General features: G+C 26.1%; 1 protein-coding gene and 2 long non-coding RNA genes across 5 annotated transcripts; 1 reads left to right on the forward strand and 2 right to left on the reverse strand.

Moving 5' to 3' along the window:
* Positions 1–8667: 8667 nt before the first annotated feature.
* On the forward strand, positions 8668–17987 carry LOC127278854 (uncharacterized). 2 transcript variants are annotated; one of them, XR_007842552.1, is made up of 6 exons: positions 8668–8842; positions 9173–9300; positions 16024–16182; positions 16924–17059; positions 17295–17531; positions 17619–17985. XR_007842552.1 is itself a non-coding variant. In XM_051300775.1 (6 exons), the coding sequence occupies exons 2-5, from the start codon at positions 9297–9299 to the stop codon at positions 17527–17529; spliced, it is 387 nt and encodes a 128-aa protein (XP_051156732.1). In that variant the 5' UTR covers positions 8668–8842; positions 9173–9296; the 3' UTR covers positions 17530–17531; positions 17619–17987. The 2 variants fall into 2 exon arrangements, 1 of the variants encoding a protein (XP_051156732.1); XM_051300775.1 differs by having other exon boundaries at positions 17442–17531; positions 17619–17987.
* On the reverse strand, positions 14691–16030 carry LOC127278855 (uncharacterized). The gene is made up of 2 exons (XR_007842553.1): positions 15889–16030; positions 14691–15816 (listed from the first exon to the last, which is right to left on the reverse strand). It is a non-coding gene; the product is annotated as an uncharacterized LOC127278855 (long non-coding RNA).
* Positions 17988–18188: 201 nt separating the features above from the next.
* Positions 18189–23449, reverse strand: LOC127278856 (uncharacterized). 2 transcript variants are annotated; one of them, XR_007842554.1, is made up of 3 exons: positions 23108–23449; positions 18947–19349; positions 18189–18511 (listed from the first exon to the last, which is right to left on the reverse strand). It is a non-coding gene; the product is annotated as an uncharacterized LOC127278856 (long non-coding RNA). The 2 variants fall into 2 exon arrangements; XR_007842555.1 differs by lacking the exon at positions 23108–23449 and adding an exon at positions 19416–20009.
* Between the last annotated feature and the right edge of the window lie 1030 nt (positions 23450–24479).

Below are 24479 nucleotides of genomic sequence, written 5' to 3' on the forward strand. Positions count from 1 at the left end.
ATTTACTTAAAAAATTCTATGTTAAGAAAGATGTAACGGATAGTAAACTAAATTTTTTAATGTTAATTGCAATCCACAAATGTTCAAAACATTTATAAAAAATGTATATAATTAAAATATTTTTTCAATCTTGTACATTAAATTTTTGCACCAATAAAAATACCTAATTTCATCCAATTAGATAATTTTCTATCCATTTTTCAGGTAGGGGAATAGTGTCAGGGTTGGACACTTGTCAGGGTTGGACACTTGGCTTTTTTTAAATAAGAACACTAGCGCCACCTGTGTGCGTAAGTGACGAAACTTCTAGTAGTATAACCTAACTTTTTGTGGCATTACATTTTTGGAGAATCAAAAGTAGCGTCTCTTGTGACTTCGGTGCAATCGAAGAGACAAAAAAAGTTTTGTTTGACTTGTGAATAAACCTAAAAAATGTGTAAAAAAAGCAAGAATTCGGCAAGATAAGCTTATTGAATGTATTGTGGGGTACATAATTTAAGAAGAAAAAAAGTGAAAAATCGAATCGCGACACATGTCTAGTTATGGTTAGCACAATTCGAAAATGATGCTTCTAGTTAGGGTTGGACACTTTATACAGTTAGGGTTGGACACCCATATTAATTATGAATCTGACACAATTTATAAATAAATTTTATTTTATTGATATTTCAGTGCAAAATTGTGCCAAAGATATTAGAAAAATAATACTTAAATTGTATAAATTTTGTTCATCATTTCATTGAGTTATTTGGAACAATAAAGCGTTATTTTTTATAATTTAAGTTCATTCCTTTTTTAAACCCATGAAGCATTACAATTTGTAAACAATAAGTAAAGATAAACATGAAAAAATAAGAATAAAAAACATTACAAATGTTATTTTACGTTTTTACCAATAATGCGTTTCGATTTTCAAAAAGTGTCCAACCCTGACTGAAAAGTCCAATCCTGACTAGATTTTTTTTTTTTTTAAATGTTTATAACTTTTTTAATTTTGGACCAATCAATTTACGGTCCACAGCAAAAGTATTCCTCTTTTGTAGATCTTTCCACCCATATACCACAATTGACTGAATTTATCTAAACAAAATATTTATAAACAAAAAACCAAAACTGTGTCCAACCCTGACACTATTCCCCTATTATTTAGAATCTAAATTTAATGCAAAGTATTAAAATTTCAAAAAATTGTTTTTGGTCATGCTAGAAATTTTATGTTTGAAAACATTAGAAGCAAAAGCAAATAAAAAATTTAGCAAAAAAAATGATAAAAATTGTGAAAAAAATTGAATTTTTGAAAAAAAGCAATTTAAACATTTTTTAAATTGCACTTCTTGGAAAAAATAAAAATTTTTTAAAACACACTCGCTTAATTGTTTAGAGTAATTACAAAAGCGTCTCTTTAAAAAATCTAGCAATGAAAAGTAATAAACCTTCTCAGAGAAGTTTAAAAATACGTTACAGATTTCATGTGAAAATAACCTTAAAAAAATGTTTCCCTTCATTTCCCTGCAAATTCCTTTACTTGTTCATATAAAGCAAATTTTAATCAATCGTAATTCTTATTGGTAAATATATTGACTTATCATATAAAAAATTTTATGGATTGTAAGTTTCCAGACATTTAAAATTATACAAATTTCAATCGTTGTTAATTTTCAACAATAACGCAAATGTAACTCGCATTGAAACTTTCAATTTTCAAACAAAATTTAATTTATATCTAAATATAAATCTTAAAAAATTTTGACATTTATTTTTCGATAAAATAATTTATAAAAAATATTTTTTTTTACTGTTATAAGAACATTTAGTTATAACCTCAAAAGACACATTTTTTGACAACAAAAAATATACCTATAACTTAGTATTTGCTTAATGGATCAATGAATTAATTAAAATATTTAGAAATAATTAAATTTATGGTTTAATGAATTAAATTAACATCCATTAAAAGGTACATTTTTGTTTGTATCTTAAAAAAATACATAAAAATAACAAACTCTCTTAACCAAAGTTTATTGAAAATCATATCAAAAAAGTTCATTCTCGATAACATTAATTATCTAATTACTTATTTAATTATATAATTAAATTTTAAATACATAATATTAAATACATACCTGCTGCCATTTTTGTTATATTATTTTTATTTTTACTGCTTTTTTTGCAACTTAACCGAACCAAGAAGCTACTGCGAGACAGTCTAGAGATTTTTCACTAACAAAGTTTTGGGGAAATTTTGGGGGAAACGTGAAAATTAGGTTATGTTTTTACAAAATTTACAGCACTTTTCACATTTTATCACAATTTGCAATTTTGGCACCAATTGCATGGATGGATATTAAAATATAGCCAATTGCGTTAAACGACAAAAAAAATATCACTTTTAGCATTTGAGCACCACTGAGTACTGCTAGCAGTAAATCGCAGGATTTGCCGAAAACACCCAATTTACAGGTGTTTCTTTTAATATCCACGTAATATTTGATGTTCGATGTTCAATATTTTTGAGATTTTGAAATAACAAAATTGTACCTGAAGAGGATGCATAATGCATCGAAACGTTGTACATTAATTTTTCAATAAACAGCAAACATAATAACCGTTTAATAGGCCTTGTAAAAAATTTGCTCAATCAATAAGATGTCATGTTGAAAAAAATCTGAATTTGTTATTTACGTTAAAAATTTAACAATTTTAAAAAAGTATATTTTTATTTAGAAAGTAGTAATCCATATCATCTCTATCCATCCATACTTCATGAAAGTGATTAATTATTCAAATAAAAAAGCAAAAAGATTTTCATTTTTAATAATATATTTTTTAAATATTTTTCTAATAATATTAAGAACATAATTGTTAACAAAAGTTACTTATTCTTAAAAGATTCATATTAATTTGTTAAAATTAAAAATAATAATAATTATTATTATAATCACAAGGATGATGAAAACTACAACCAATTTTTCAAAATTTAAGCACTTTTTTTTCGTTTGCGCTTCTTATTTTGGCCATTTTTGAATTGAGACTGGAAATTACTTTTTCACTGGACAAAGGATTTTTTATGTTGACGCTGCCCCATATTTGAACGTATCCTATAACAATTATGAATTAAAATTTTCTGTTTACTTTTTAGTAGACTTTTTGTTAGATTTGAGAAAATCTTCTAAAGATAAGAAATTTTGTTAAGTGAAAAAGACTTACAATATGCGAAAATAAAAGTTTAAAGTAAAAAGAAAAATAAAATTTTTTTAAGATTAAATCAATAGTTATAAGATTTAATGTCAGGAGTGATAACTTTTACAATAATAAATTTTTTTTTACTCATGAGAGTGTTGGCTCCATTTTTATTTAACCCTGGGTGTCGATTATGTAATTTGATTTGACGTCAAAATCAAATTCATTTTAAATTCAATGTCAAAATTAATTCAACAAATTCATTGTTTTATTTAACTTAGACGTTAAATTAAAATTTGACGTATTGAAATCAAAAAATAAATTTGACTTTGACGTCAAAGTCAAATAAAATTACATAATCGACTCCCTGGGAGCCCTTTTTCACCTTTGCCGATATATGTACACTTCAACATTGACTCTTGGGTAAAAATTAAAGGTAGAAGGCCTCTTACCAGAATGGTCTGTGTTAAATTCTTATTTTTCAATTAGTCATTCTTGGCTATCTTATTTACAATAACGCCGAAGCCATTTATCAATTCACAAACCTAAAATAGGAGAAAATGATTTTATAAGAAGTTAATATAAATTCAAAATAATAAAAAGCGTTATGGTACCATCCATCAATTCTTTTCATTATTTCTTTCGCATTTAAGGGGGTAGTCTGGTGTTTCGATGCCTTTTTGGGAGCTTATTTCAGGATTTTTTTTTATTATAAAATAAAATATAATCACACCAAATCTTTTTACTTCGTTTTATTCTAATCATGAAGTGTTGAAAAAAATTATAATCGATTATTTTTTACTAGATTTTGTTATTTATATTTAATATTAATGTTTATAACAAAAAAATGCTGGCGCAGATGATTTACAAAAATCTATCCGACCGATTGCTCCAATTTTTTTACAGCTTATTCTACAAAACCATGGTTCTGGTCCGTACTAGAATAAAACATTTTTGTTAATAAATAACAAAATAGCGGACTATATAAGCAAAAAGATTCAAAAATTGTCTCTTTTTTATTGACAAAAAGTTAAAAATAAAAAAAAGTTATCATTAAAATTGCGTAATTCTAGTACGGGCCACAGCCATACTTGTGTAAAATAAGCTAAAAAAAATTGGAGCAATCGGTCGAACAGATTTTTGTAAATCACCTGCGCCAGCATTTTTTTGATATAAACATTAATATTAAATATAAATAACAATGTCTAGTAAAAAATAATCGATTATAATTTTTTTCAACACCTCAAAAGGAGAATAAAACGATGTAAAAAGATTTGGTGTGATTCTATTTTATTTTATAATAAAAATAAATTCTGAAATAAGCTCCTAAAAAAAGGCCTACACACCAGACTACCCTCTTAATAAATTTGCCATTTTCTTGTCCATAATCTATTGAAATTTAAAGAAATGAGTATTGAATTTATTATTTATGCCAATCCATACCTTCTATTATTATTTATTATTCCTTATCATTCTGAATTTTCTTGATTTCATCCTCATCAATGTTTTTGTCAGCTTGTTTTCTTTATTGAAGGGACTAGCTTGCGTTTCGAAGTTCGTTATTCCTGTTCACTTGATTTGGATGTGGTTTGCTGATTTTTTGATTTAACACTTTTTTATAAGAATCCAACTTTTTTTCAAAACTTTCTCATTTGCTAAATTATATTAATTAATATATAAACATCATTAATTAACATAAAAATCTAATTATTATAATACAGTTTATAGAAAACAGAAAACAATTTATTTGCCTTTTTATTGTAAGTAAAAAAAATATTTTTATAAAAGTTTTAATTCTGGAAAATAGTGATAAAAAAGTTGTTACTAGAAGCAGAAAGAATTTCTCCTAAGAAAATTTTTGGTCGCAATGCTTTGTCTGGATATACAAATTCAACAAAATCTCCCACTTTAATATGCTTTCGTTTAGTGTCAATTTGTGTAGATGCTTTTTCTACTAAACAAACCCAGTAATCACCTCCTTTATTCTGTCCTTCAATAATAAATTGTTCCTCTATTTCATAAACATAAGTATAAATCCTAAAGAAATAATTGTAAAAATATTTCAAAAAATAACCTACATTTTTGTTAAGTTATTTTCACAACTGATAATAAATTAGTTTCTATAGAAACATATTGACATTTGTAAACTATTCAATTTCAAGTTAAGCACACATTTGATGCCACATAAGTTCAAATGTTACATTAAATTCTATTGGCAAATTCTATTTTAAACTATTCCAGTTTCAAAAAATGAAAATAAAATGATCATTTTTCAAGTGAATTTTATACTTAGTTTCAAAAACTGTAAAGATTAATTAAAAGTAAATTAAATTTTCTTTTGAAATTATACACTACCGTCAGAAATTGTCGGTACGACTAACGCGCGAGGAGTTGAAATTCGGTGCTGACTTTAAAGCAAGATATTTTAAGTTAGAATAAAGTTAGAGATTTCTTACTTAGATGGTTGGAAAGCTGATAAAATTCTGCTTCTGAATGTATATCAAGAAAATTTTTTTCTTTTTTTTGTATTTATAACACTGAAAAGATGTCAAGAAGAAATTATGCAATTTTCGTACTATCGTACTAATGTTTTTGACTTCCGGCATAATCTAGAATAATGTATGGAAAAATTTGACAAGTTTATAACATAATCTTTAAGATCTCAGCTTTAATTTGCATTTTTTAAACTTAAAAAATGTTTTGTGGTTTCTGAAATATGTTAAAAAAGGTCCTATCATGTTTTTCTACAACCCAGCAGCGAGATGGCAAAAAGTGATGATCGACGGCTGGGTTGTAGAAAAACATGATAGGACCTTTTTTAACATATTTCAGAAACCACAAAACATTTTTTAAGTTTAAAAAATGCAAATTAAAGCTGAGATCTTAAAGATTACGTTGTAAAATTGTCAAATTTTTCCATACATTATTTTAGATTATTCCGGAAGTCCTTTTGTGAAAAATATTACTTGTGCAGTACTAAATAAAAATAATTATAACTTTACAGAATTTCAAAAAATGGATAATGATACTGTGGGTGAGGACAGCATTGATTTTGATAGAAATTCTAAAAGTGAAAATGAATTTAGTTTGGATAAGGTAATTTTTGTAATATAAACAAAACCGTTTCATTAGAATTTTAAAAAGAAATTATTTTCTTTTAATTTTTAAGCAAATAATACAAACACAAATAATAATAATAATAATTATTATAATTTCTATTAATAATAAAAGCTGAAAATTTTATTATTAGCTTACAAGTAGTAGAAGTTTTTCTCCAATGATCCTTTTGAGGTAGATGATTCGAGTGCAAAACAAAATAAAAATAATAACTCCATTCAAATTAACATGATTGACAATGATACCACTGATGATGAAAACATTAATTTCACTGGAAATTGCGAAAGTGAAAATGAGTTGATGAGGATGAGGTAAATTTTGTAACATAAACTAAAAAATTCCATTACATTTTTTATAAGAATTTTTTTTCATTAAACTTTGGACTTATCCGACTTCTGATTGAAATATTTAAGGACTTAAGTACCTTAAAAAATAATTATTAAAGCTTGTCAAATTTGTTATGCATTTCGAAACATTTATTACTTATAATAATTATTATTTTTTATATATTTATTTTTATTATATTGTGCATGGAGAATAAAACCTGGAAAATTTTGTTATTAGCATGCCAATAGTGAATGTGTTTTTAATGATCCTTTTATGGAAGACGTTTCGAGCATAGAGGAAAACAACGATTTTGATCCAAAACATGGAAGAGAAAATGATTTGAATTTTATTGAGGTAAATTTTTAATAATGATTTAAAAAGGTTCATTAAATTTTTTTAAAAAATGATTTTTATTAAATTACTGCAATAGAGTTTAAGAAAAATTGTGTGAAATTTTTAATAACTTTCACTTTAAAAATATGTTTTCAATGCGATGATTGCTTTTAATTAATATAGTTTTCTCTACGTATTTAACACAATACACCTAAAGCAAAGTAATTTAAAAAATAATTTTTTACAGAATTTCAGTAATGAATTTCATTTTAATAATTCTTTTGAGAAAGAAACTTCTATTCCGGAGGAAAATTTTGAAGATGTTGAATTAAATGAAAATAATAGTTGCACAAGAGAACTAGAATGTAATTTTGAAGAGGTACATATATTTTTAAAATATGTATGAAAAGAATTGCCATATAACTAATAAAACAAAAATTTTAATTATATTGTAATGTTCAAATCAATTATGCAGTAAAAATATTTATTATTTTACTTCAATTTTTAATTTATTAAATTAATCAATTTATTAAAGATTATTTTAAAATAATTTTCCATCTAGTGTATTAACTAAAAAATATTTTTGAATAACAGTGATAATAATTATTGCATAAATTTTCTTAAAAATTATTTTAACAAAAAAATTTATGAACTTGATATTACCAAAAAAAAAAAAATTAATTTAAAAATAAATTAACCAATCATTTTAACAATTAATAAAATAAATTTTTACTATTAGAGTTCCAATAATAAAATTAATGTTGATGATCCCATTTCCATGAATAATTTGGAGTTAGATGAAGACAATAACGTTAACAATGCTAATGAGGTTGATCCTGATGACGCTTTGCATATGGAAGACATTTACGCCGATGACTTATCTTCAGAAGATGAATTTTCTTTCGATGACCAAAATGAATCTGAACAAGCAATCTTGCTTGAACAGCCGTTATATATAAACTAGCAACTTTGTCGTCCGCAAGCGGCCGACTACGTTGCTAGTGTGCATTAACCATATTTTTTATTCATTTTTTTTCAAAAAAATTTAATATTAGAAATGTAAACAAAAATTTCTTTATATTGGATCTATCACCCAAGTAGCAAGGAATATTGCTCGAATGTCAAGCTCATATCAAGCGGGAATATTTTTGTGACATTCAGGCGATATCATAATGTCCTCTTCACGGGGACATTCCTCGGTGATGTATCTATATGATCTATGTGACGGTCTTTCACACAGATAATGTAACGCATTACAAAAGTTACATTCTACATTCATCAAACATAAATAATTTTGTGGAACTTTACTTTCATTAAAATCTTTAAAAGACATTATTGCAACTCCTGCACTTTTTTATTCCAATTATCGTTTTTACATGCCAAATTCTCTTCTTGACGCACTTTCTTTCATCTTCCGTTTCCGTAGAAAATTTTTTCTTCTTACATGACAAATTATTTTCTTGACGCACTTTCTTTTCATCTTGAGTTTCCATTGATATTTTTTTTTCCTACATGCCAAATTTTTATCCTTGCGTATTTGCTTTTCATCTTCAGTTTTTATAGATAATTTCTTTTTTTTTGCATGTCAAATTTTTTTCTGCGCTCTTTCTTTTTTATTTCTGTTTTATTACGATTACGTTTTCTCAGGGCGAAGTCCCCTGTCTGCGATGTGTATTGAGTTTCCGACAGCAGTGCGTTTTTTCGCGGGTGTTCCATCTCTGTTGCGCTTGACATGCCGTCCCTGCAGTTTGTCTTTGTTTTAAACGTGTGCACGTGATTATACCAAACAGAATTGAAAAAGTAATTAATTTAGTATAATATAAATAAATACAGCGTGTAATAATAATAGAGTTAAATAAAAAATATGTCCAACAAGAATATGCAGGTAAGAAAAGTGTTGTTGAGGTTATTACTTATTTTAATTTTAGGTTGACTATAACGTTTTTAATATACAAATATTCTATTATTCATGATTTTTAAATAAAAAAGATAATTACTTAAAATTATTTTAATGCTTCATCATCTTATGTTGCTTATTTTATCATTTTTTTACAAAATAATATCCATATAATGTTATACAGTATAATGAATTAAAATATAAACATAAGAAATAGTAAACAGAGAAAAATGGATAATAAGGATTTACGTTTACATATTAATTCGTATCGCATCGTTTAGAATGATTAACAGTTTATTTCAAATATTTTTTATACAGAAATGAATGTTGGAATTGTGGTTGGGAGATAATCGATTTGACGAATATTCAGGCGCACACATGCTTCGTCAACTTTAATGACCAAAAACATACTTTAATTAAAAGTAGAAACGGAGTCATCAGCATGAGTAAGTATATTTTTACGATTTATACTTAATAATTTCATGTACTCTGTATTTATAGTATATAGCGATGTATTACCGGTTTTCGGGTTAGCATTTTCGTATTTATTTCATTCATTTCGGTAATTTTTAGTGCGTTACTACTATGATAGTCAAACGCAAAACAACACATGTTATAGATGCATCTATTTTATAATTTTGAATTCACAATTTCAACATTGTAATATAGAAATCAAATCTCTTTAAATTAAAAATGTTTTAAAAATTATTCGGTAAATTTTTTAATTTAACTTAAAATTTCTTATTTTGATTCTTTTTAATCTATGAAATTCAAAAAACTTAAGTAGTTTTCAGTAGATTTTTGTTTCAAATACGAGAAAAAGAGATAAATATCAGAAAAATGTTTCCAATGCTTACTTGATTTAAAATTCTTTAAACCGTAATGCTAAAATGTAATATTTAACTTAGAAAACTATCAGTAGAAAGTGCATCAGTATAATAATTGAGGAGGTCAATCAAATAACTCGATTAGCGCTTGAAACATCGCCCTTATGGTATTTCGCCGCTTCAGAAAAGGAGAAAAATTCAAACTCAACATTTGAATTTTTGGAAAACGCTATCTTGTAGTAAATAAAAAAACGCAACTTTTTTCTTAAATACTTTTTTTCGTAGGACGAATATTATTTGCATTAAAAATTGAAAACAACAAAATTTTTCTTTTCAAATTTAATTAAATTTTATAACATAAATCGTCGTTTTGAAGAAAAATGTGAATGGATTAACTTGGAATTTGGTATACAAACTCAGTTGGGTCTACTGAAACGAAAAAAATCATAGAAAACTTAAAAATTATTTATTGTTTAATTATTTTTTATTGTAAGCAATGACGTGTCAGCAATATAACTCTTTTACATTCAATGACAAAAAGTATCTATGGAAGTTTTGAGTTGAGCAATCGCAAGGAAGTTGTTCTTCAGTATTCAAGGAAGTTTTCTGGAAAATTCCAAAACAATTTATTGAAAAATAAAAAAGTAATGCAATTTTCAAGGAATACGCGCCGCGCGTCGCTTTCGCTGCAAAAGCATCTATTTGGAAACATATATTAGTGTCATTTTTATGTTGTTAAATTATTGTCATTATTATTACTGTTATTGTTATTATTGTTATTAAATTATTATTAATTTTTATTTATTTCCAAAAAATTATTATTATTATTATGGTTAATAATTCTATAAGCTTTTTTCTCGTTTGTACATGAGTATTTACTTTAAAAATTTTTTTATTTCTACAACTTTTTTATAGTGCACAATTTTAGTAATATTATCTGATACTTATGTTTTTAAACACTTTATTTATAAGTTTTATTTATAATATTAGAAATAATGAAAATGACATTTCAAACAAGGTTTTTGTTAATAAAATAATAAAATGTAACAAGAATTATAAAAATAGTTCATAAAAATAATAAAATTTATTATTAAAATAATGAAATAAAAACTAAAAACATTAGTTAATTATAATAAAATCTGTAATACTCTTTATTGTTTATTTGTATTAAATTGTGAATTAGTGTGATTTGATACGCGACATTCTGTAAATTTATAAACAATCTAAACATGAGTTTCACCTGTGAATCGAAGTTTTGATAAAATTTGAAGTTAGTGTTGGTTTGAATTTGTTATCGTACATTTCTGTTGTGTAAATTTTGTGGTTTTAAATATTTGTGGAAATTTTTTATTGTATATTGTTCTTGTCACAAAAGATGTCAAGAAATCTTTTTAGAGGAAGAAAAAGGTCAAGAAATTACAATTTTTGGAAACAGAACAAAAGAAAAGTTGATAGAAATACAGTAAGTTTTCTGATTTTCCTTTACTGATTGTGTTTGAATGGAATATGAAAATTAATTAAATGGATAGTATTTACAAATAAAATAAGTATTAAAGAGTTTGTGCCACATAAATTTTTTTAACTGAAACAAATGTTTCTAAGAATTTTTGAACTAAAATTAAATTAAATTCTAAATTAAAATATTTTAGAAAGAATTGAGCAAAATTTAATTTAATGAGAAAATATTAATATAAATAAATGTTCAAAATGTAGATATTTTTTTATTATTTTATTTTATTTTATATTTTATTTTATTTTATTTATTTATTTAATTTATATTTTTTATATGTTTCTTACTTTTATCGTTTTTTATTATTTTATTATCTATTATTGTTTTTTTATATTTACAATTTTTTTTATTTATTATAATAGGAAGAAGAATATACTTATGTTACTGGAAAATTAATTTCTGCGAAGCAATTTCACCCTGTGCAATATTGTTGCCCAAAAATGTGCTATCAAATGATAGAAGATTCGAAACAAGAAAAATTTTTCTATTCTTTTTGGAAAAATGCAGGTGATTATAAATCACAAAACATTTTACTAAGTGAATTAATTACAAAAAATCTCGAAGTTCGACTAAACTGAATTCTCAGGGAAAGAATAGAATTTTGTGGGAGTATTCATTCCATTCTTCAGTAAATCGTTTCGTTGTTTGTCAAAAGTTTTTATGTACTTTGCTAAGCATAAAAATAGGAAGGTTCACCACCATACAAAAAAAAGTGTTAAAAATTAATCTTTTGACAATAATACTGGGAGACATGAAAACCACGTTTTACGCTTAACTGAGGATCTAAAGAAGAATATTCTTGAACACTGTTTAACTATTCCTCATTCTCCTTCGCACTACTGTTTAGAAAAATCAAAATTGTTATATTTTGAAAATTCAGAATTGACTTTGACCAAATTATATTCATTATTTGTTGAATATTACATAAAAAAATTTGGAAAACCGCCATCAATAAAAAAGAAAACTTACTGCAATTATTTTAATTACAATCTGAACTTTTATTTTTCCAAGCCCAAAACAGATGTTTGCGATTTGTGTTTTAAATTTAAAAATATCGGCGAAACTAATGAGGATCTAACCCGCCACAAACAAAATGTTGATGATTATAAACTTTTGAAAACGTCTATGATATCTGAACATAATGTATTGTGTCTCGAATTTGATTTTAGGCAAAATTTGGGCGTACCAATATTACCAGTTTCCGATCAATTTTATAAAAGGTTAATTTGGTTGCACATATTTAATGTAAATGTTTTAGGTAAACGTAAGCGCAGTTATATGTACAATTTTTTAGAAGGAAGTTTAAAAAAAGGTGGCAACACTGTCTGTAATTTTCTTTTTGATTCCATCCAACGCGAACTAGACCTTGATTGCTACGACAAAATTTATTTGTTTTCTGACAGTTGCGGTGGACAAAATAAAAATTATTTGATGATGTCATTTTTATCTCTGCTTTCGAAAAAACTTCAGCTAGAAATCCAACACTTGTATCCAGTGCGTGGACATTCTTATTGTTCTTGCGACAGAAATTTTGGAATGTACGGTGCGAAAAAGAAAAAAATGGAAACAATCGAAACGGATCAGGATTATTTTGAAATAATTAGAAGCTCGAGAAATCCTCCATTTATTCTTATTAAAGATTCGGAAATCAGTGTGCATGATTTTGAAGTTCATCTTCCACACAATGTGAATATTCCAAAAGACGAAGTGAAAATTAGCGAAGCCGTGAGAATAATTTATTTTCCAAACGGGCAAATCGAATTATTTAGAAATTATACAGAAAGCGCTTTTCATTATATTTTAACTTCGGAGATTGAATTTGACAATTTGTTAAATACGCGTCCAGCTCTACCAATTGGAATTAGTAAAGAAAAGATACAGGATGTACAGTCTTTACTTCAATACTTAAGTCCTAAAGGCAAAATTTTTTTTAATGATTTAATTGAAAAATCCTGCATTAAATCAATTTAAACTAGTTTGACTGAACCGAAGTCAGTTAAAAAACGTTGTGAAAAAAGTAAACCTATTAAAAATGTTGCAAAGAAAAGTAAAACTATTAAAACAATTGCGAAAAGAAGTAAAACTATTAAAAAAGATGTTAAGAAAATAAAAAAACCATTAAAAATGGTTTAAGGGGGAAACACCAGTTGTAACTTTCGAAAAATCGATTTTTTTTTGCATTTTCTTAAAGTATACATATTTAGAAATGTGTCTGTAAATTTTAAACTTGATCCGGTGAAAAATAAATGAGATATACAGAACACTGCAGCGGCGCGTCCCGTGGCTTCAGACAAGGTGGCCAGCCATACCTGACCCTAACGACAGATGGCCTTTTCCTATGATTTAGAAACGGCAACCACTGCGGAAGAGTTATTATATGGTCCAGGAATCGATGACTCTTTGTAAATTGGAAACAAAATTTCTTCTGAACAAAAAAAAGTAAGTTGAAACTTTGAATGCGTTTTTCTCAAAATGACATTTTCCAAGTCGGTGACCACGATTACTCGAATACCATTAAACCTATTTATTTAAAATTTAGTGTGCTTCATTTACACATATAAGTCTAGTTCGTGATTGAAGGATTTTTTTTATGCAAAACTTTTTTTTATATAGCTGAAAATCGACCGTATTTTTTTAACGAAAATCATACTTTTGACTTTGACAGGTCGCCATTTTGTCAAATTTTTTTTTTTTAAATCCTTCGATCACGAACTAGATAATCTTATAATAAATGTAAATCAATTTTATTTTTGTATTTCAGACGAAGTATACTTGCAGAATGCTGGTCACCGCAATTCGCCTTTTTTCTTAAGGCGCCACTTCAATGGCTCATATCTCTAATAGTTTTTGTTAAAAAAAATTTTTTTTTCTTTCAAATTACAGCTTTTAACATCTACTTTTAACTAATAAATAGTATTCTTTAAAAAGATTCATTGTTCTTTTGGAAAATATTCTTGTAAAAAGCATTATTTCTTGAGTTACAACTGGTGTTCCCCCCTTAAAAATGTATAAAACAAGTTAAAAATTTGTTATTCTAAGATTGGAGTTAAACTTAAAAACTTTTATTTCGTTTAAAAAATAAAATTATTTTATTATTAACGAACTGTAGAATAATAAAAACATTATGATTAAAATTATTGAAAAAATTGACAATATCCGTAAAAATTGTAAGAATGTTTAACACAACTTTATAAAGTATTATTTTTATATTTTATAATTTTATTTAAAATCATCTAACTATTTCTTTGTTAACTGAATATATGTATAATAATTAGTAAAAATATAAAGCATGTTGTAAATTTATAAAGTTAATATTACTAAAAAATGTGCACTATAAAAAAGTTGTAGAAATAAAAAAATTTGTAAAATAAATACTCATGTACAAACGAGAAAAAAGCTTATATAATTATTAACCATATTAATAATAATAATTTTTTGGAAATAAATAAAAATTAATAATAATTTAATAACAATAATAACAATAAACAATAACAGTATGAAAAATTGCATTACTTTTTTATTTTTCAATAAATTGTTTTGGAATTTTCTAGAAAACTTCCTTGAATACTGAGGAACAACTTCCTTGCGATTGCTCAACTCAAAACTTCCCTAGATACTTTTTGTCATTGAATGTAAAAGAGTTATATTGCTGACACGTCATTGCTTACAATAAAAAATAATTAAACAATAAATAATTTTTAAGTTTTCTATGATTTTTTTCGTTTCAGTAGACCCAACTGAGTTTGTATACCAAATTCCAAGTTAATCCATTCACATTTTTCTTCAAAACGACGATTTATGTTATAAAATTTAATTAAATTTGAAAAGAAAAATTTTGTTGTTTTCAATTTTTAATGCAAATAATATTCGTCCTACGAAAAAAAGTATTGAAGAAAAAAGTTGCGTTTTTTTATTTACTACAAGATAGCGTTTTCCAAAAATTCAAATGTTGAGTTTGAATTTTTCTCCTTTTCTGAAGCGGCGAAATACCATAAGGGCGATGTTTCAAGCGCTAATCGAGTTATTTGATTGACCTCCTCAATTGTATTAAATTATGAGAAATATATCAACAGTTTAGGATTGTTCGAATTGTATACAATTTTTAAGCTTGAAAGTTGTAAATTATTTTTTAATTTTATTGTGCTTCATTAAAAAGCAAAGTTTTAAAAATTTGAACGCATAAAATAAAAAATATTAAAATTGTAGATTTTTGGAATTTTTCTTCAAAGTGTAGTATTTTTTGTTCAAATTCATATTTTTCAAATTTGTAAGACTTAAATTTTCAGTTACAATATCACTTAACAAGCTGACAATTGTTAATAACATCGGATTTGCAGATTGCTACTAAAATTAGTCAAATAAATTCCCTGACTTTTCCCTGACATTTTTTTGTTTTTCCCTGAACTCTTTTTCTTGAATTTTCTCACTAAAAAATCAAAAATTTTTATTAGTTAAAAATTTCCCTGGTTAATTAAAAACTCCAAGCTTTTTCCCTGACTAATTATAAAATTCCATGACTTTTTCTCTGTTCACCGACCAGACTTTATTTCCCTGACTTTTCCCTGATTTCCAGGTTTTCCATGACCAGTGGCCACCATGTGTTAATAATTTTGGAATTCATATAACTTGAAACATAAAATTAAATATTAATTTTTAAATTTTAATCAGCGAACGAACAAAATTATGATTTTACTTACATACATATACTTATTGTGTTTTTACATTCATAAGAAACGTATGGAATGGAAAGAAATGCTGTTTTAATAATGCAAGATATTATAAGTTATTCTAAAATACAAATACAATTACTTTGCAATATTTTGTTTATGTAGGAGAATTAACAGCAAAAGATAAGAAAGAAGCAGCCGAAATTCGTTTGATAAATGCGTACGCGGATAGACCTGGGTTATATAATAAAACAATCCAGAAAACTTTATCGCCTGAGGACAAAGAGAGGCTATCGGTGGAAGTTGCCGAATCTACAAATGCAAGTGAGTTTGAAGTTGTAATAATGTGTATACTTGACGTTCTTGCTCTGCTTGATACCATATTTTTGTATGTAATTAAATTTATGCCACGCATGCATATTATCCGTCGAAATGTGTCAGTCAAAATTTTATGAAAAATATTCAGAAGTTTATTAATAATAATCACTTGTTCAAATAGAAATAAAGTTTAAAAATTAAACATATTGAAATATATCAAGTCAAACAATATCAAATGTTTCAAGTTTTTTTAATGTAAATTTGAGATCGACATAACTCATTATGTTTTTTTTCGGATGTAAATTTCAATAACAATTGTAGACTTTATTGTAATACTTTAACGACCCGTAGATTTCAACGGAGAAGATGCATATAAATTTAATATTATAAGTTTAATTACATAAAAAAATACGATTTTCACTAGAATAACATGAAAATAAAATATTGTAAAAAGTGATATGAAAAAAACTGTAAAATGTACTCTTTATATCTTGAATGTTATGAAAAATTTTAAATTTTTTCAGCAAAAATTTTCTCATATAAAGCATGAAGGATTTATTAGTTTGAATTTTTGGGTTATATGCAGAGCCAAATGTTGTAAAATACTTAAAGTGTAAAGTCTTAATATTTATAATTTTCCATTCGTTTTGAACTTTGTTATCCAGCATAAGTTCAATATTTATAATTTACTTTTGTAGAAAACTATTATTAAAAATTTCAAATATTCCCTATATCTTTTTTCTGTAGATCTGTCTGTTGCCGACGTGAAGCGTATGATAAGGAATTTACGAGATCAATTTAAAAAGGCTTATAATAAGAACAATCCAAGCCTTTTCCGACATTTTCATAAAATGCTGTTTTTATCAGATTCCGGCAATGATGGGTATGTTGTAATATTATATTATGCATTTACAATAAATTATTTTACCTTATATAATCAATTAGTAATTGTTTAATGATATTTTTTATTCCATTACTATTTGCAGATAAGGTAAAATCATTTGACATTGTAAGTTATGAATAATTCAAAATAATTTATTTCTTTAATTTTTTTACTTACAACTGTTTAAAACTATGTTTCGAAACATTTGTATCCTTCAGAATTGTATACCTTACAGGACAGTGTATTTCAGAACATTCTTGGGAGGTTCTGGGAATATCTATTTGTTTGTAAAATTTTGAATATCTATGAACATATCATCGGATTAAATTATTAAAAATATGTGATAGAAATTATTCATTTTTCATTTTAATAACATTTGTAGAAGAACAAATCCTTCTGGAAAAGAAAATGTAGATTGTTCGAAGAGAATACAAGATGAGAGACCTTCCACTTCATCGAAGGAAGGATAAAAGTACGTAAAAATGTTTTTTTTAATTCAATCATATAATAGTTAATAAAAATAAGTTTAGCAGTTTAATCATACTTTGATTTCTTTCAGCAATGTCCAAGAAAGATGAATTACAAATGTTGCTTTTGGAAAAAATCCAGTCACACAATGTTCCAAAACCTGATCATACAGACATGTTATTTGCCGGTTTATCTGAATCATTTAAAAAATTAGATACAATACGTCAATTAAGAGTTCTCAGACATTTTGCTGAAATATTAGAAACAGAGTATACAGATCAAGAAAATCAAAGGCAATATGATTCAGATTAAAATGATTAGAGACACGTTTCATTATTTATAGAAAAGTTTTTTAATTTTTGTTTTTAAAAAGTATGAATATTGTCTTTAAATTACGTTATATTGTTTTAATAGAATTTCTGCTAATTAAAAGTTGCTAGATAGATAAGACTACAAGTGGCACATTTATTATAAAAATTAATATTAGATGTCTATTATTGTTTTGTAGTCTGTGATTCGTTATGTTTTTCAAACATTGCATAAGGATTAGTAAAATATTTTTGTGAGCTACTTTGAGCAGTAATATTTTCATAAATATTAAATGCTGTAAAATTTATTCATAATTTTTTTCTAATATCTGTAAGGATTTAAAATGTAGTGTAGTTAAATTATTAACAATAATATTGAAACATTTGTGAAAAAACCAAAAACTTGATTTAAGTTTTCAAGCTGAATGTGATTCAAATAGAAAAATAAAGTTTTATTTATGATAAATACATCTGTGTTTGTCTTCTCTTATCTTCTCTTCTGTTCTGTGTTACTATGAAACAACTAAATTTCAAAAGTTATTTTGCAATACTTTCTCATACTGCCATGGCAATTCTCCTTCAGGCGATACAAAGTAATTGGAAAAATCATCTCGCACTACGTCGGCATTAAGATTATTTGCAGCCAATGAATTTTGTCTTGGCATGTTTCTTAGTCCTGCAATAAACATTTCTGTAATTAAAAATTTATATGCAAAAATATGTATTAATTTTATTGTAATTAATTTGCAATGTAATAATAAACATCATTTCAATTTTTTAAAATTATTTATAAATACAATTGTAAAGGATTATAGAATTTTCTTAATGAAAAGGGTTACGTTTTAGTATACTTCAACAGCCATGCGATGAATTACATCTATTTAATTTCTTTTTTTAATTTATAAAAAGAATGTTAGAAGTAAATTCAGTAAATTTCATTTAAAAATTATTATTTCATTATGAAATGTACCTGATAGTTTCTAAAAATAGTTAAATGTGTATATTAACAATCATTGTGTGGCATACGTAAAGATTCGTTAATAATCTAGTTGTGGAGACAAGTTGTAGCTTGAATAATATTTCTGATAAGGTCAGTGGAACCTACAATTACCCTTCTATAAATTCTCCATCTAGCCGCCAGTATTCCGAAGGCACTTTTAACCATTCGTCTTGCTCGACTTAACCGATAATTAAATACTTTCCTTTGTATATTTAAATTTTTACTTCTAGGATAAGGTCGCATTAAATATGTTGTCAATGGAAATGCTTCATCTCCACGCTACATAAGGTAGAGCAGCAGTATTTGCGCTTATCCCTTCCGTCTTAGGTACATCGAATGTGTTTGTTTCAAATTTTTTGTACATTGCACTTTCAGAAAAAACTCCATCACTCCTTCTTCCGGGAGCACCAATGTCTATCGTTATAAATCGGTAGTGTGCATCACTGATTGACATTAAATTCATACTAAATCTATCCTTGTAGCTGGAATATTCGGAACCCGAATTTGCTGGTGCCTAAAGGAAATAAATATAATTATTATAAATAATAAAGTACAATGCGTACATATTTCAAACACGTACATGAGGCTCATAGTGCAATTTCTAAAGATTAATTCAGTAACATTCACTGAAAATGTCACAATTGAAACCTGTGACCAGTAAAATGTAAAATGAATTGCTTACATAATTGAAAAATTGGTGCACAGAACGCTTTCTAAAATATTTTTTTAACAATTTTAAACTGTAAATTAGTTTCCTCGATAAATTTTTTAAATTTTGTGTAAATTTTGTTTTAACATTTCATTACATATAACGGAATTGATTGTGCTTCACTTTAGTAGTATATGACAATTACGTACACGATTTAGAGTACAATCTCTCAGCAATAAATAACAGTATAAGAGAATATTTGTAAGTTGTATGTTTGAGTTTTGTTCTATCAAGTAAATCATGTAAGCCACAAAATATACTTTTCGAATAATTGCAAACAATATTTCTGTGATCATAAAAAGTCTTTTAAAATACTTATACATAGTGTATATATGTAGTACGAAGAAAAGTTTCGAATGTCCAAGAAGTACAAAATTTTTTTTCAAACTTATAAATATAAAAAAATTTTTAAAATATCAAAAATATTGAAAATTAAGGAATCCCACACAATTTTTTGCAAATATAATTGTAGAAAATAAAATTATAGTATGACCAAATTTAATAAGAAAAAATTTGAACAGAAATTTAAAAAAAATTGGTTTTTTAAAAATTATCTTGAAATGATGAGAGAGTTACTTGTAAAGCATTCAATATACTAATCGTATTTAAAATGCAGTGAGGAAAATTCCATTTTTCATCAAAACTTCTAGCATGAGACAACCATCCTTCTCTCGTCAAACGAGGAAAAGCTGTACGTTTCAATGATATCCAAATTGCTTTGCATGTCTCTCTTACAATTTTAGAAACTGTATTGTGACCAACACGAAATTGGTAAGCAATCGATTCCATGGAATCTCCAGAGGCAAGATATCTTAGACAAATATGTAACCTTGTACGAGCAGAAATTGGTTTACGAATAACCCATTTTTATGTACATAAGGTTGAACTTTTTTAATCAATTTCTTAAACATTTTTCTGGTCGCTCAACGGAGAAAATTGGTCTAACACAAAACCTTCTTTTTTTGGCTAATGACTCCATACTATCTACCCCCACAGCACCGAAAATTTCCTGAAAATTTCCTAAAGATTTATTTGCAAACTTCGGAAACTTTAATTGCAAAGTTTAGAGAAAATTGTATAAAGATTTAAATGTCCAAAATGAGTAAATGTTTGGCGTAAAACTTGACGGAAGATTTAAATTAAATTTTCCAGAAATTTTCGACGCGAAAATTGAGTGAAGATTTAAATTAAAGTTTCGTGAAATGTTTGGCGTAAAAGTTCACAGAGGGTCATTTTTTTCCCACTGTGATCCGGACCGATATTATATCTGCAGAAAAGTAATTAAAAAAGAAGGAAAGAAGAAATATTTTGTAGAAAATTTTAAACCTAAAAAATATATTTATTTATACAATTAACATATAATGAAAAATTTATATCAGATCGCTAATGCAGAATTTTTTTGAAATGATTCAACTTTAATGTTCGGTGGCATAATTTCTTCAGAAAATGATTCTCTACAATTAAACTGTGCGGGGATTTCTAAGCAAGCAAGCATTTTGGAAAATATGGCTATTTGTTTAAAAAATTGTTTTATATCTTTTTAAATAAGCGGCTTGCTTGATTAAAATCGAATGCATGGTTCAGTTTTACAGATTAATTTTCTAAAGAAAAATAAACGTACTAAATTGAAATTAAATCATTTTTAAAAAATTCTTTTTTTGTAATAGCGATATGATAAAAGTTTTAATCATATAAATAAATAATAATCACATAAATAATTTTTTTAAAATATAAATTTGTTTCTTGAAAATATTCCTTCTTTCAGAAAGTACAATTGAGTAGCTGCCTGCAATAACTCGCCGAGCGCTTGGCCGGTCGCTCTAACGCCAGTCAAATGTTCAAAAACGTGAAAAAAATTAAAAATCAAAATTTTGATTTTTGAAACGTGCAATCTTGTAGGACATAAGATGGCGCATCTTTTTTTCCTTTGAGTTTTTTTTGTAGATCAAAAAATAGAGTTAATATATGCAAAACACTTAAAAATTTTATTTCACAAATTTCATTCAATTTTTAAACATAAATCATAGTATCTTTGACAAATTTCAATGAATCTTATTGAAAATTAATATACATACGTATTTAGGTGCATAGAAGACGACAACATAATCAAAAATATTAAAATCATCAATTGTTTATTTATAATTAATTGTAAATGAAGACTTGTCAATAATAATGTTTACTTACCTTTGTCGACATAAAGTGTGTGGGGAACTTCAGAGTTGAAGAAACTTCCAGTGAGACATTTGTTTATCATAATGTAAGGAAGTTTTTTGTAAAATTGAAAAACAATTTATCAACAACTTTAGAAAATATAGAACGTTTAAGAAAACATGCGCGACGCGCTAGCGAGTCTCCGCGCGGAGAATTGCAAACAAGAGTTGTAGAGGACCGAAAATACAGAAACAAATATTGTCACTACATTCTTAGAAATGTTTTTCAAATAAAATATGAGTTAATTTTATGAAAATGCAAATTAAATTTGAACAACTGTTTTTTTAATATTTACTAAATAATCAATAGTTTTAAAATATTTTGGTGCTTGTATGTACTGTTTGTGCAGTTTGCAAATAAGTTTTTTAATAATTAATATTAAGGTATATCTTTATTTTCTGTTTCTTCATTTTTTTAAGAAATTAGTATTAGTATTAATTACATATCAACAGTGATAGTATGTTGGCTCCATTTTCAAAACATAATATATCACAACATAACATAACGTCCTTCTTAACTCTTGTGTGCAATTCTCCGCGCGGAGACTCGCTAGCGCGTCGCGCATGTTTTCTTAATCGTTCTATATTTTCTAAAGTTGTTGATAAATTATTTTTCAATTTTACAAAAAACTTCCTTACATTATGATAAACAAATGTCTCACTGGAAGTTTCTTCAACTCTGAAGTTCCCCACACACTTTATGTCGACAAAGGTAAGTAAACATTATTATTGACAAGTCTTCATTTACAATTAATTATAAATAAACAATTGATGATTTTAATATTTTTGATTATGTTGTCGTCTTCTATGCACCTAAATACGTATGTATATTAATTTTCAATAAGATTCATTGAAATTTGTCAAAGATACTATGATTTATGTTTAAAAATTGAATGAAATTTGTGAAATAAAATTTTTAAGTGTTTTGCATATATTAACTCTATTTTTTGATCTACAAAAAAAACTCAAAGGAAAAAAAGATGCGCCATCTTATGTCCTACAAGATTGCACTTTTTAAAAATCAAAATTTTGATTTTTAATTTTTTTCACGTTTTTGAACATTTGACTGGCGTTAGAGCGATCAGCCAAGCGCTCGGCGAGTTATTGCAGGCAGCTACTCAATTATGTAATTATGAAATGATTTCAAAGTTGACATAACCTATGTTTTTCAAAATAAATTTTATTTAAATATAAATTATCCGATTATGATTAATAAGTGAAAACAAAATATTATAATAGTAATTAAGTGACATTCAATAAATTATTTAATTTTACTTCGCTTAAAATGTGAAATATTGCAAATGATTGACATAACCTATAAGTTTTCGAACTAAATTTACTTATTAAAATTACCTGTTAAAATTGCGACAGTATCTGGATCGACTATTTTTATCAATTCTTGGGCTAATTCCTCTTTGCTTAAGTCCTTAAATTCCTTCATTTTGAAAAATATTGTTAATTATTACAACGTGTCATTCGCGGTGTTGATAATCAGCAAAAAACACCAATATTTTCCAGTCCAATATTATTCAATTGGATAATCACTTGGAATAACTAAAAATTGACTACAATAGAATAAAATATATCGAATATTGAAAATAAACTATAAACTTCTTGCGAGTAAAAAATAAATAATCTTGAATATTTTAACGCGGATGAAAAAACTAAAAACAATTTTGCTGTGTCAATTTGTTGATCAAGATGGCGATTACTGAGTCACGATTGAGAGAAGCGGTGGCGTATTGAAACTAATACTTGTTTACATGTTTGCTCCTATGATAAAGTCAGATTCTTCCTCATAGAAAAAGTTAATTTTATACCTACTTTTATTCTTGTATAAAGATTTTTTCACAATAAATGACTAATAATTAATTCTTAATTTTAAACTTACCTCATTATAAATTTGATGATTTCATTATTTCATGGATATTTTTACACCACCTAGCTACTATATGTATATGAACACCCGTTTTAAACACAATTGTTTCCTTGTAAAAATTGAAAACGATTAAAACAACTATTTCTTGTAACGTGTAATACAAATAATGCCAATAAATTATTTAATTAAATTACCTAATACACAAAGTACTTTATTATATGAAAGCGAAAACCCATGGAAGATGACATACGTCATGAAAATAATAGAGGTTACGTTCAACTGTCTAATTCAATTAGTAACTTGGGTGTAATAACTAATAGAATTAGTTAATTTGTTTACTATTTTAAATTAGTAATGTTCAAATACTAATTTTTTACTATTTTATTAGTAAAATTTCCAAAAATAACTAATTCATTAGTTGGAATTTAATTTACTAAATGAATTAGTTAATTTTTTACTAATTCAGATTTAGATAGTACGTAAAGAATTTTTTTTCTGCTTCATGCGAAATTGATGTTCTTTACCGTTAAAATACAATATACAATTCTTGAAATAATTGCATTGGTATATATGAGTTATTTTTATAGAAAAAAAACAAATGATAAGGGAGAAAGGTTGCAAAACAAATGCATGAAACTCCATAATGGAACTAAAAAATTGTAAAAAGTATTTTACCGGTAAAGAATACCACTTGGTTATACCCTACCGAAAGAGTGGTACTGGAATGGTACTGAATTGGACTTGGCTTGAGTTCCACTTCAGTACCACTACCTGATGGGCAGTGTCCAAGTTAGCCCCGTGAGGGGAAGCACTATACCCCCACTCTACCGGCCGGGCCATAAACAC

This window comes from Leptopilina boulardi, unplaced genomic scaffold (assembly GCF_019393585.1).
Source record: "Leptopilina boulardi isolate dan_hultmark-lab unplaced genomic scaffold, ZJU_Lbou_2.1 LbouV2_212, whole genome shotgun sequence".
In the NCBI taxonomy this organism is placed as follows: Eukaryota; Metazoa; Arthropoda; class Insecta; order Hymenoptera; family Figitidae; genus Leptopilina; species Leptopilina boulardi.

What these genes read in the sequence shown, in the direction of transcription:
- LOC127278854 (XM_051300775.1), top strand. An exon ending in TGCCGAATCTACAAATGCAA is followed by an intron (nt 16,183 to 16,923) that starts GTGAGTTTGAAG and finishes TTTTTTCTGTAG; the next exon opens with ATCTGTCTGTTGCCGACGTG. An exon ending in TCAGATTCCGGCAATGATGG is followed by an intron (nt 17,060 to 17,441) that starts GTATGTTGTAAT and finishes TAACATTTGTAG; the next exon opens with AAGAACAAATCCTTCTGGAA.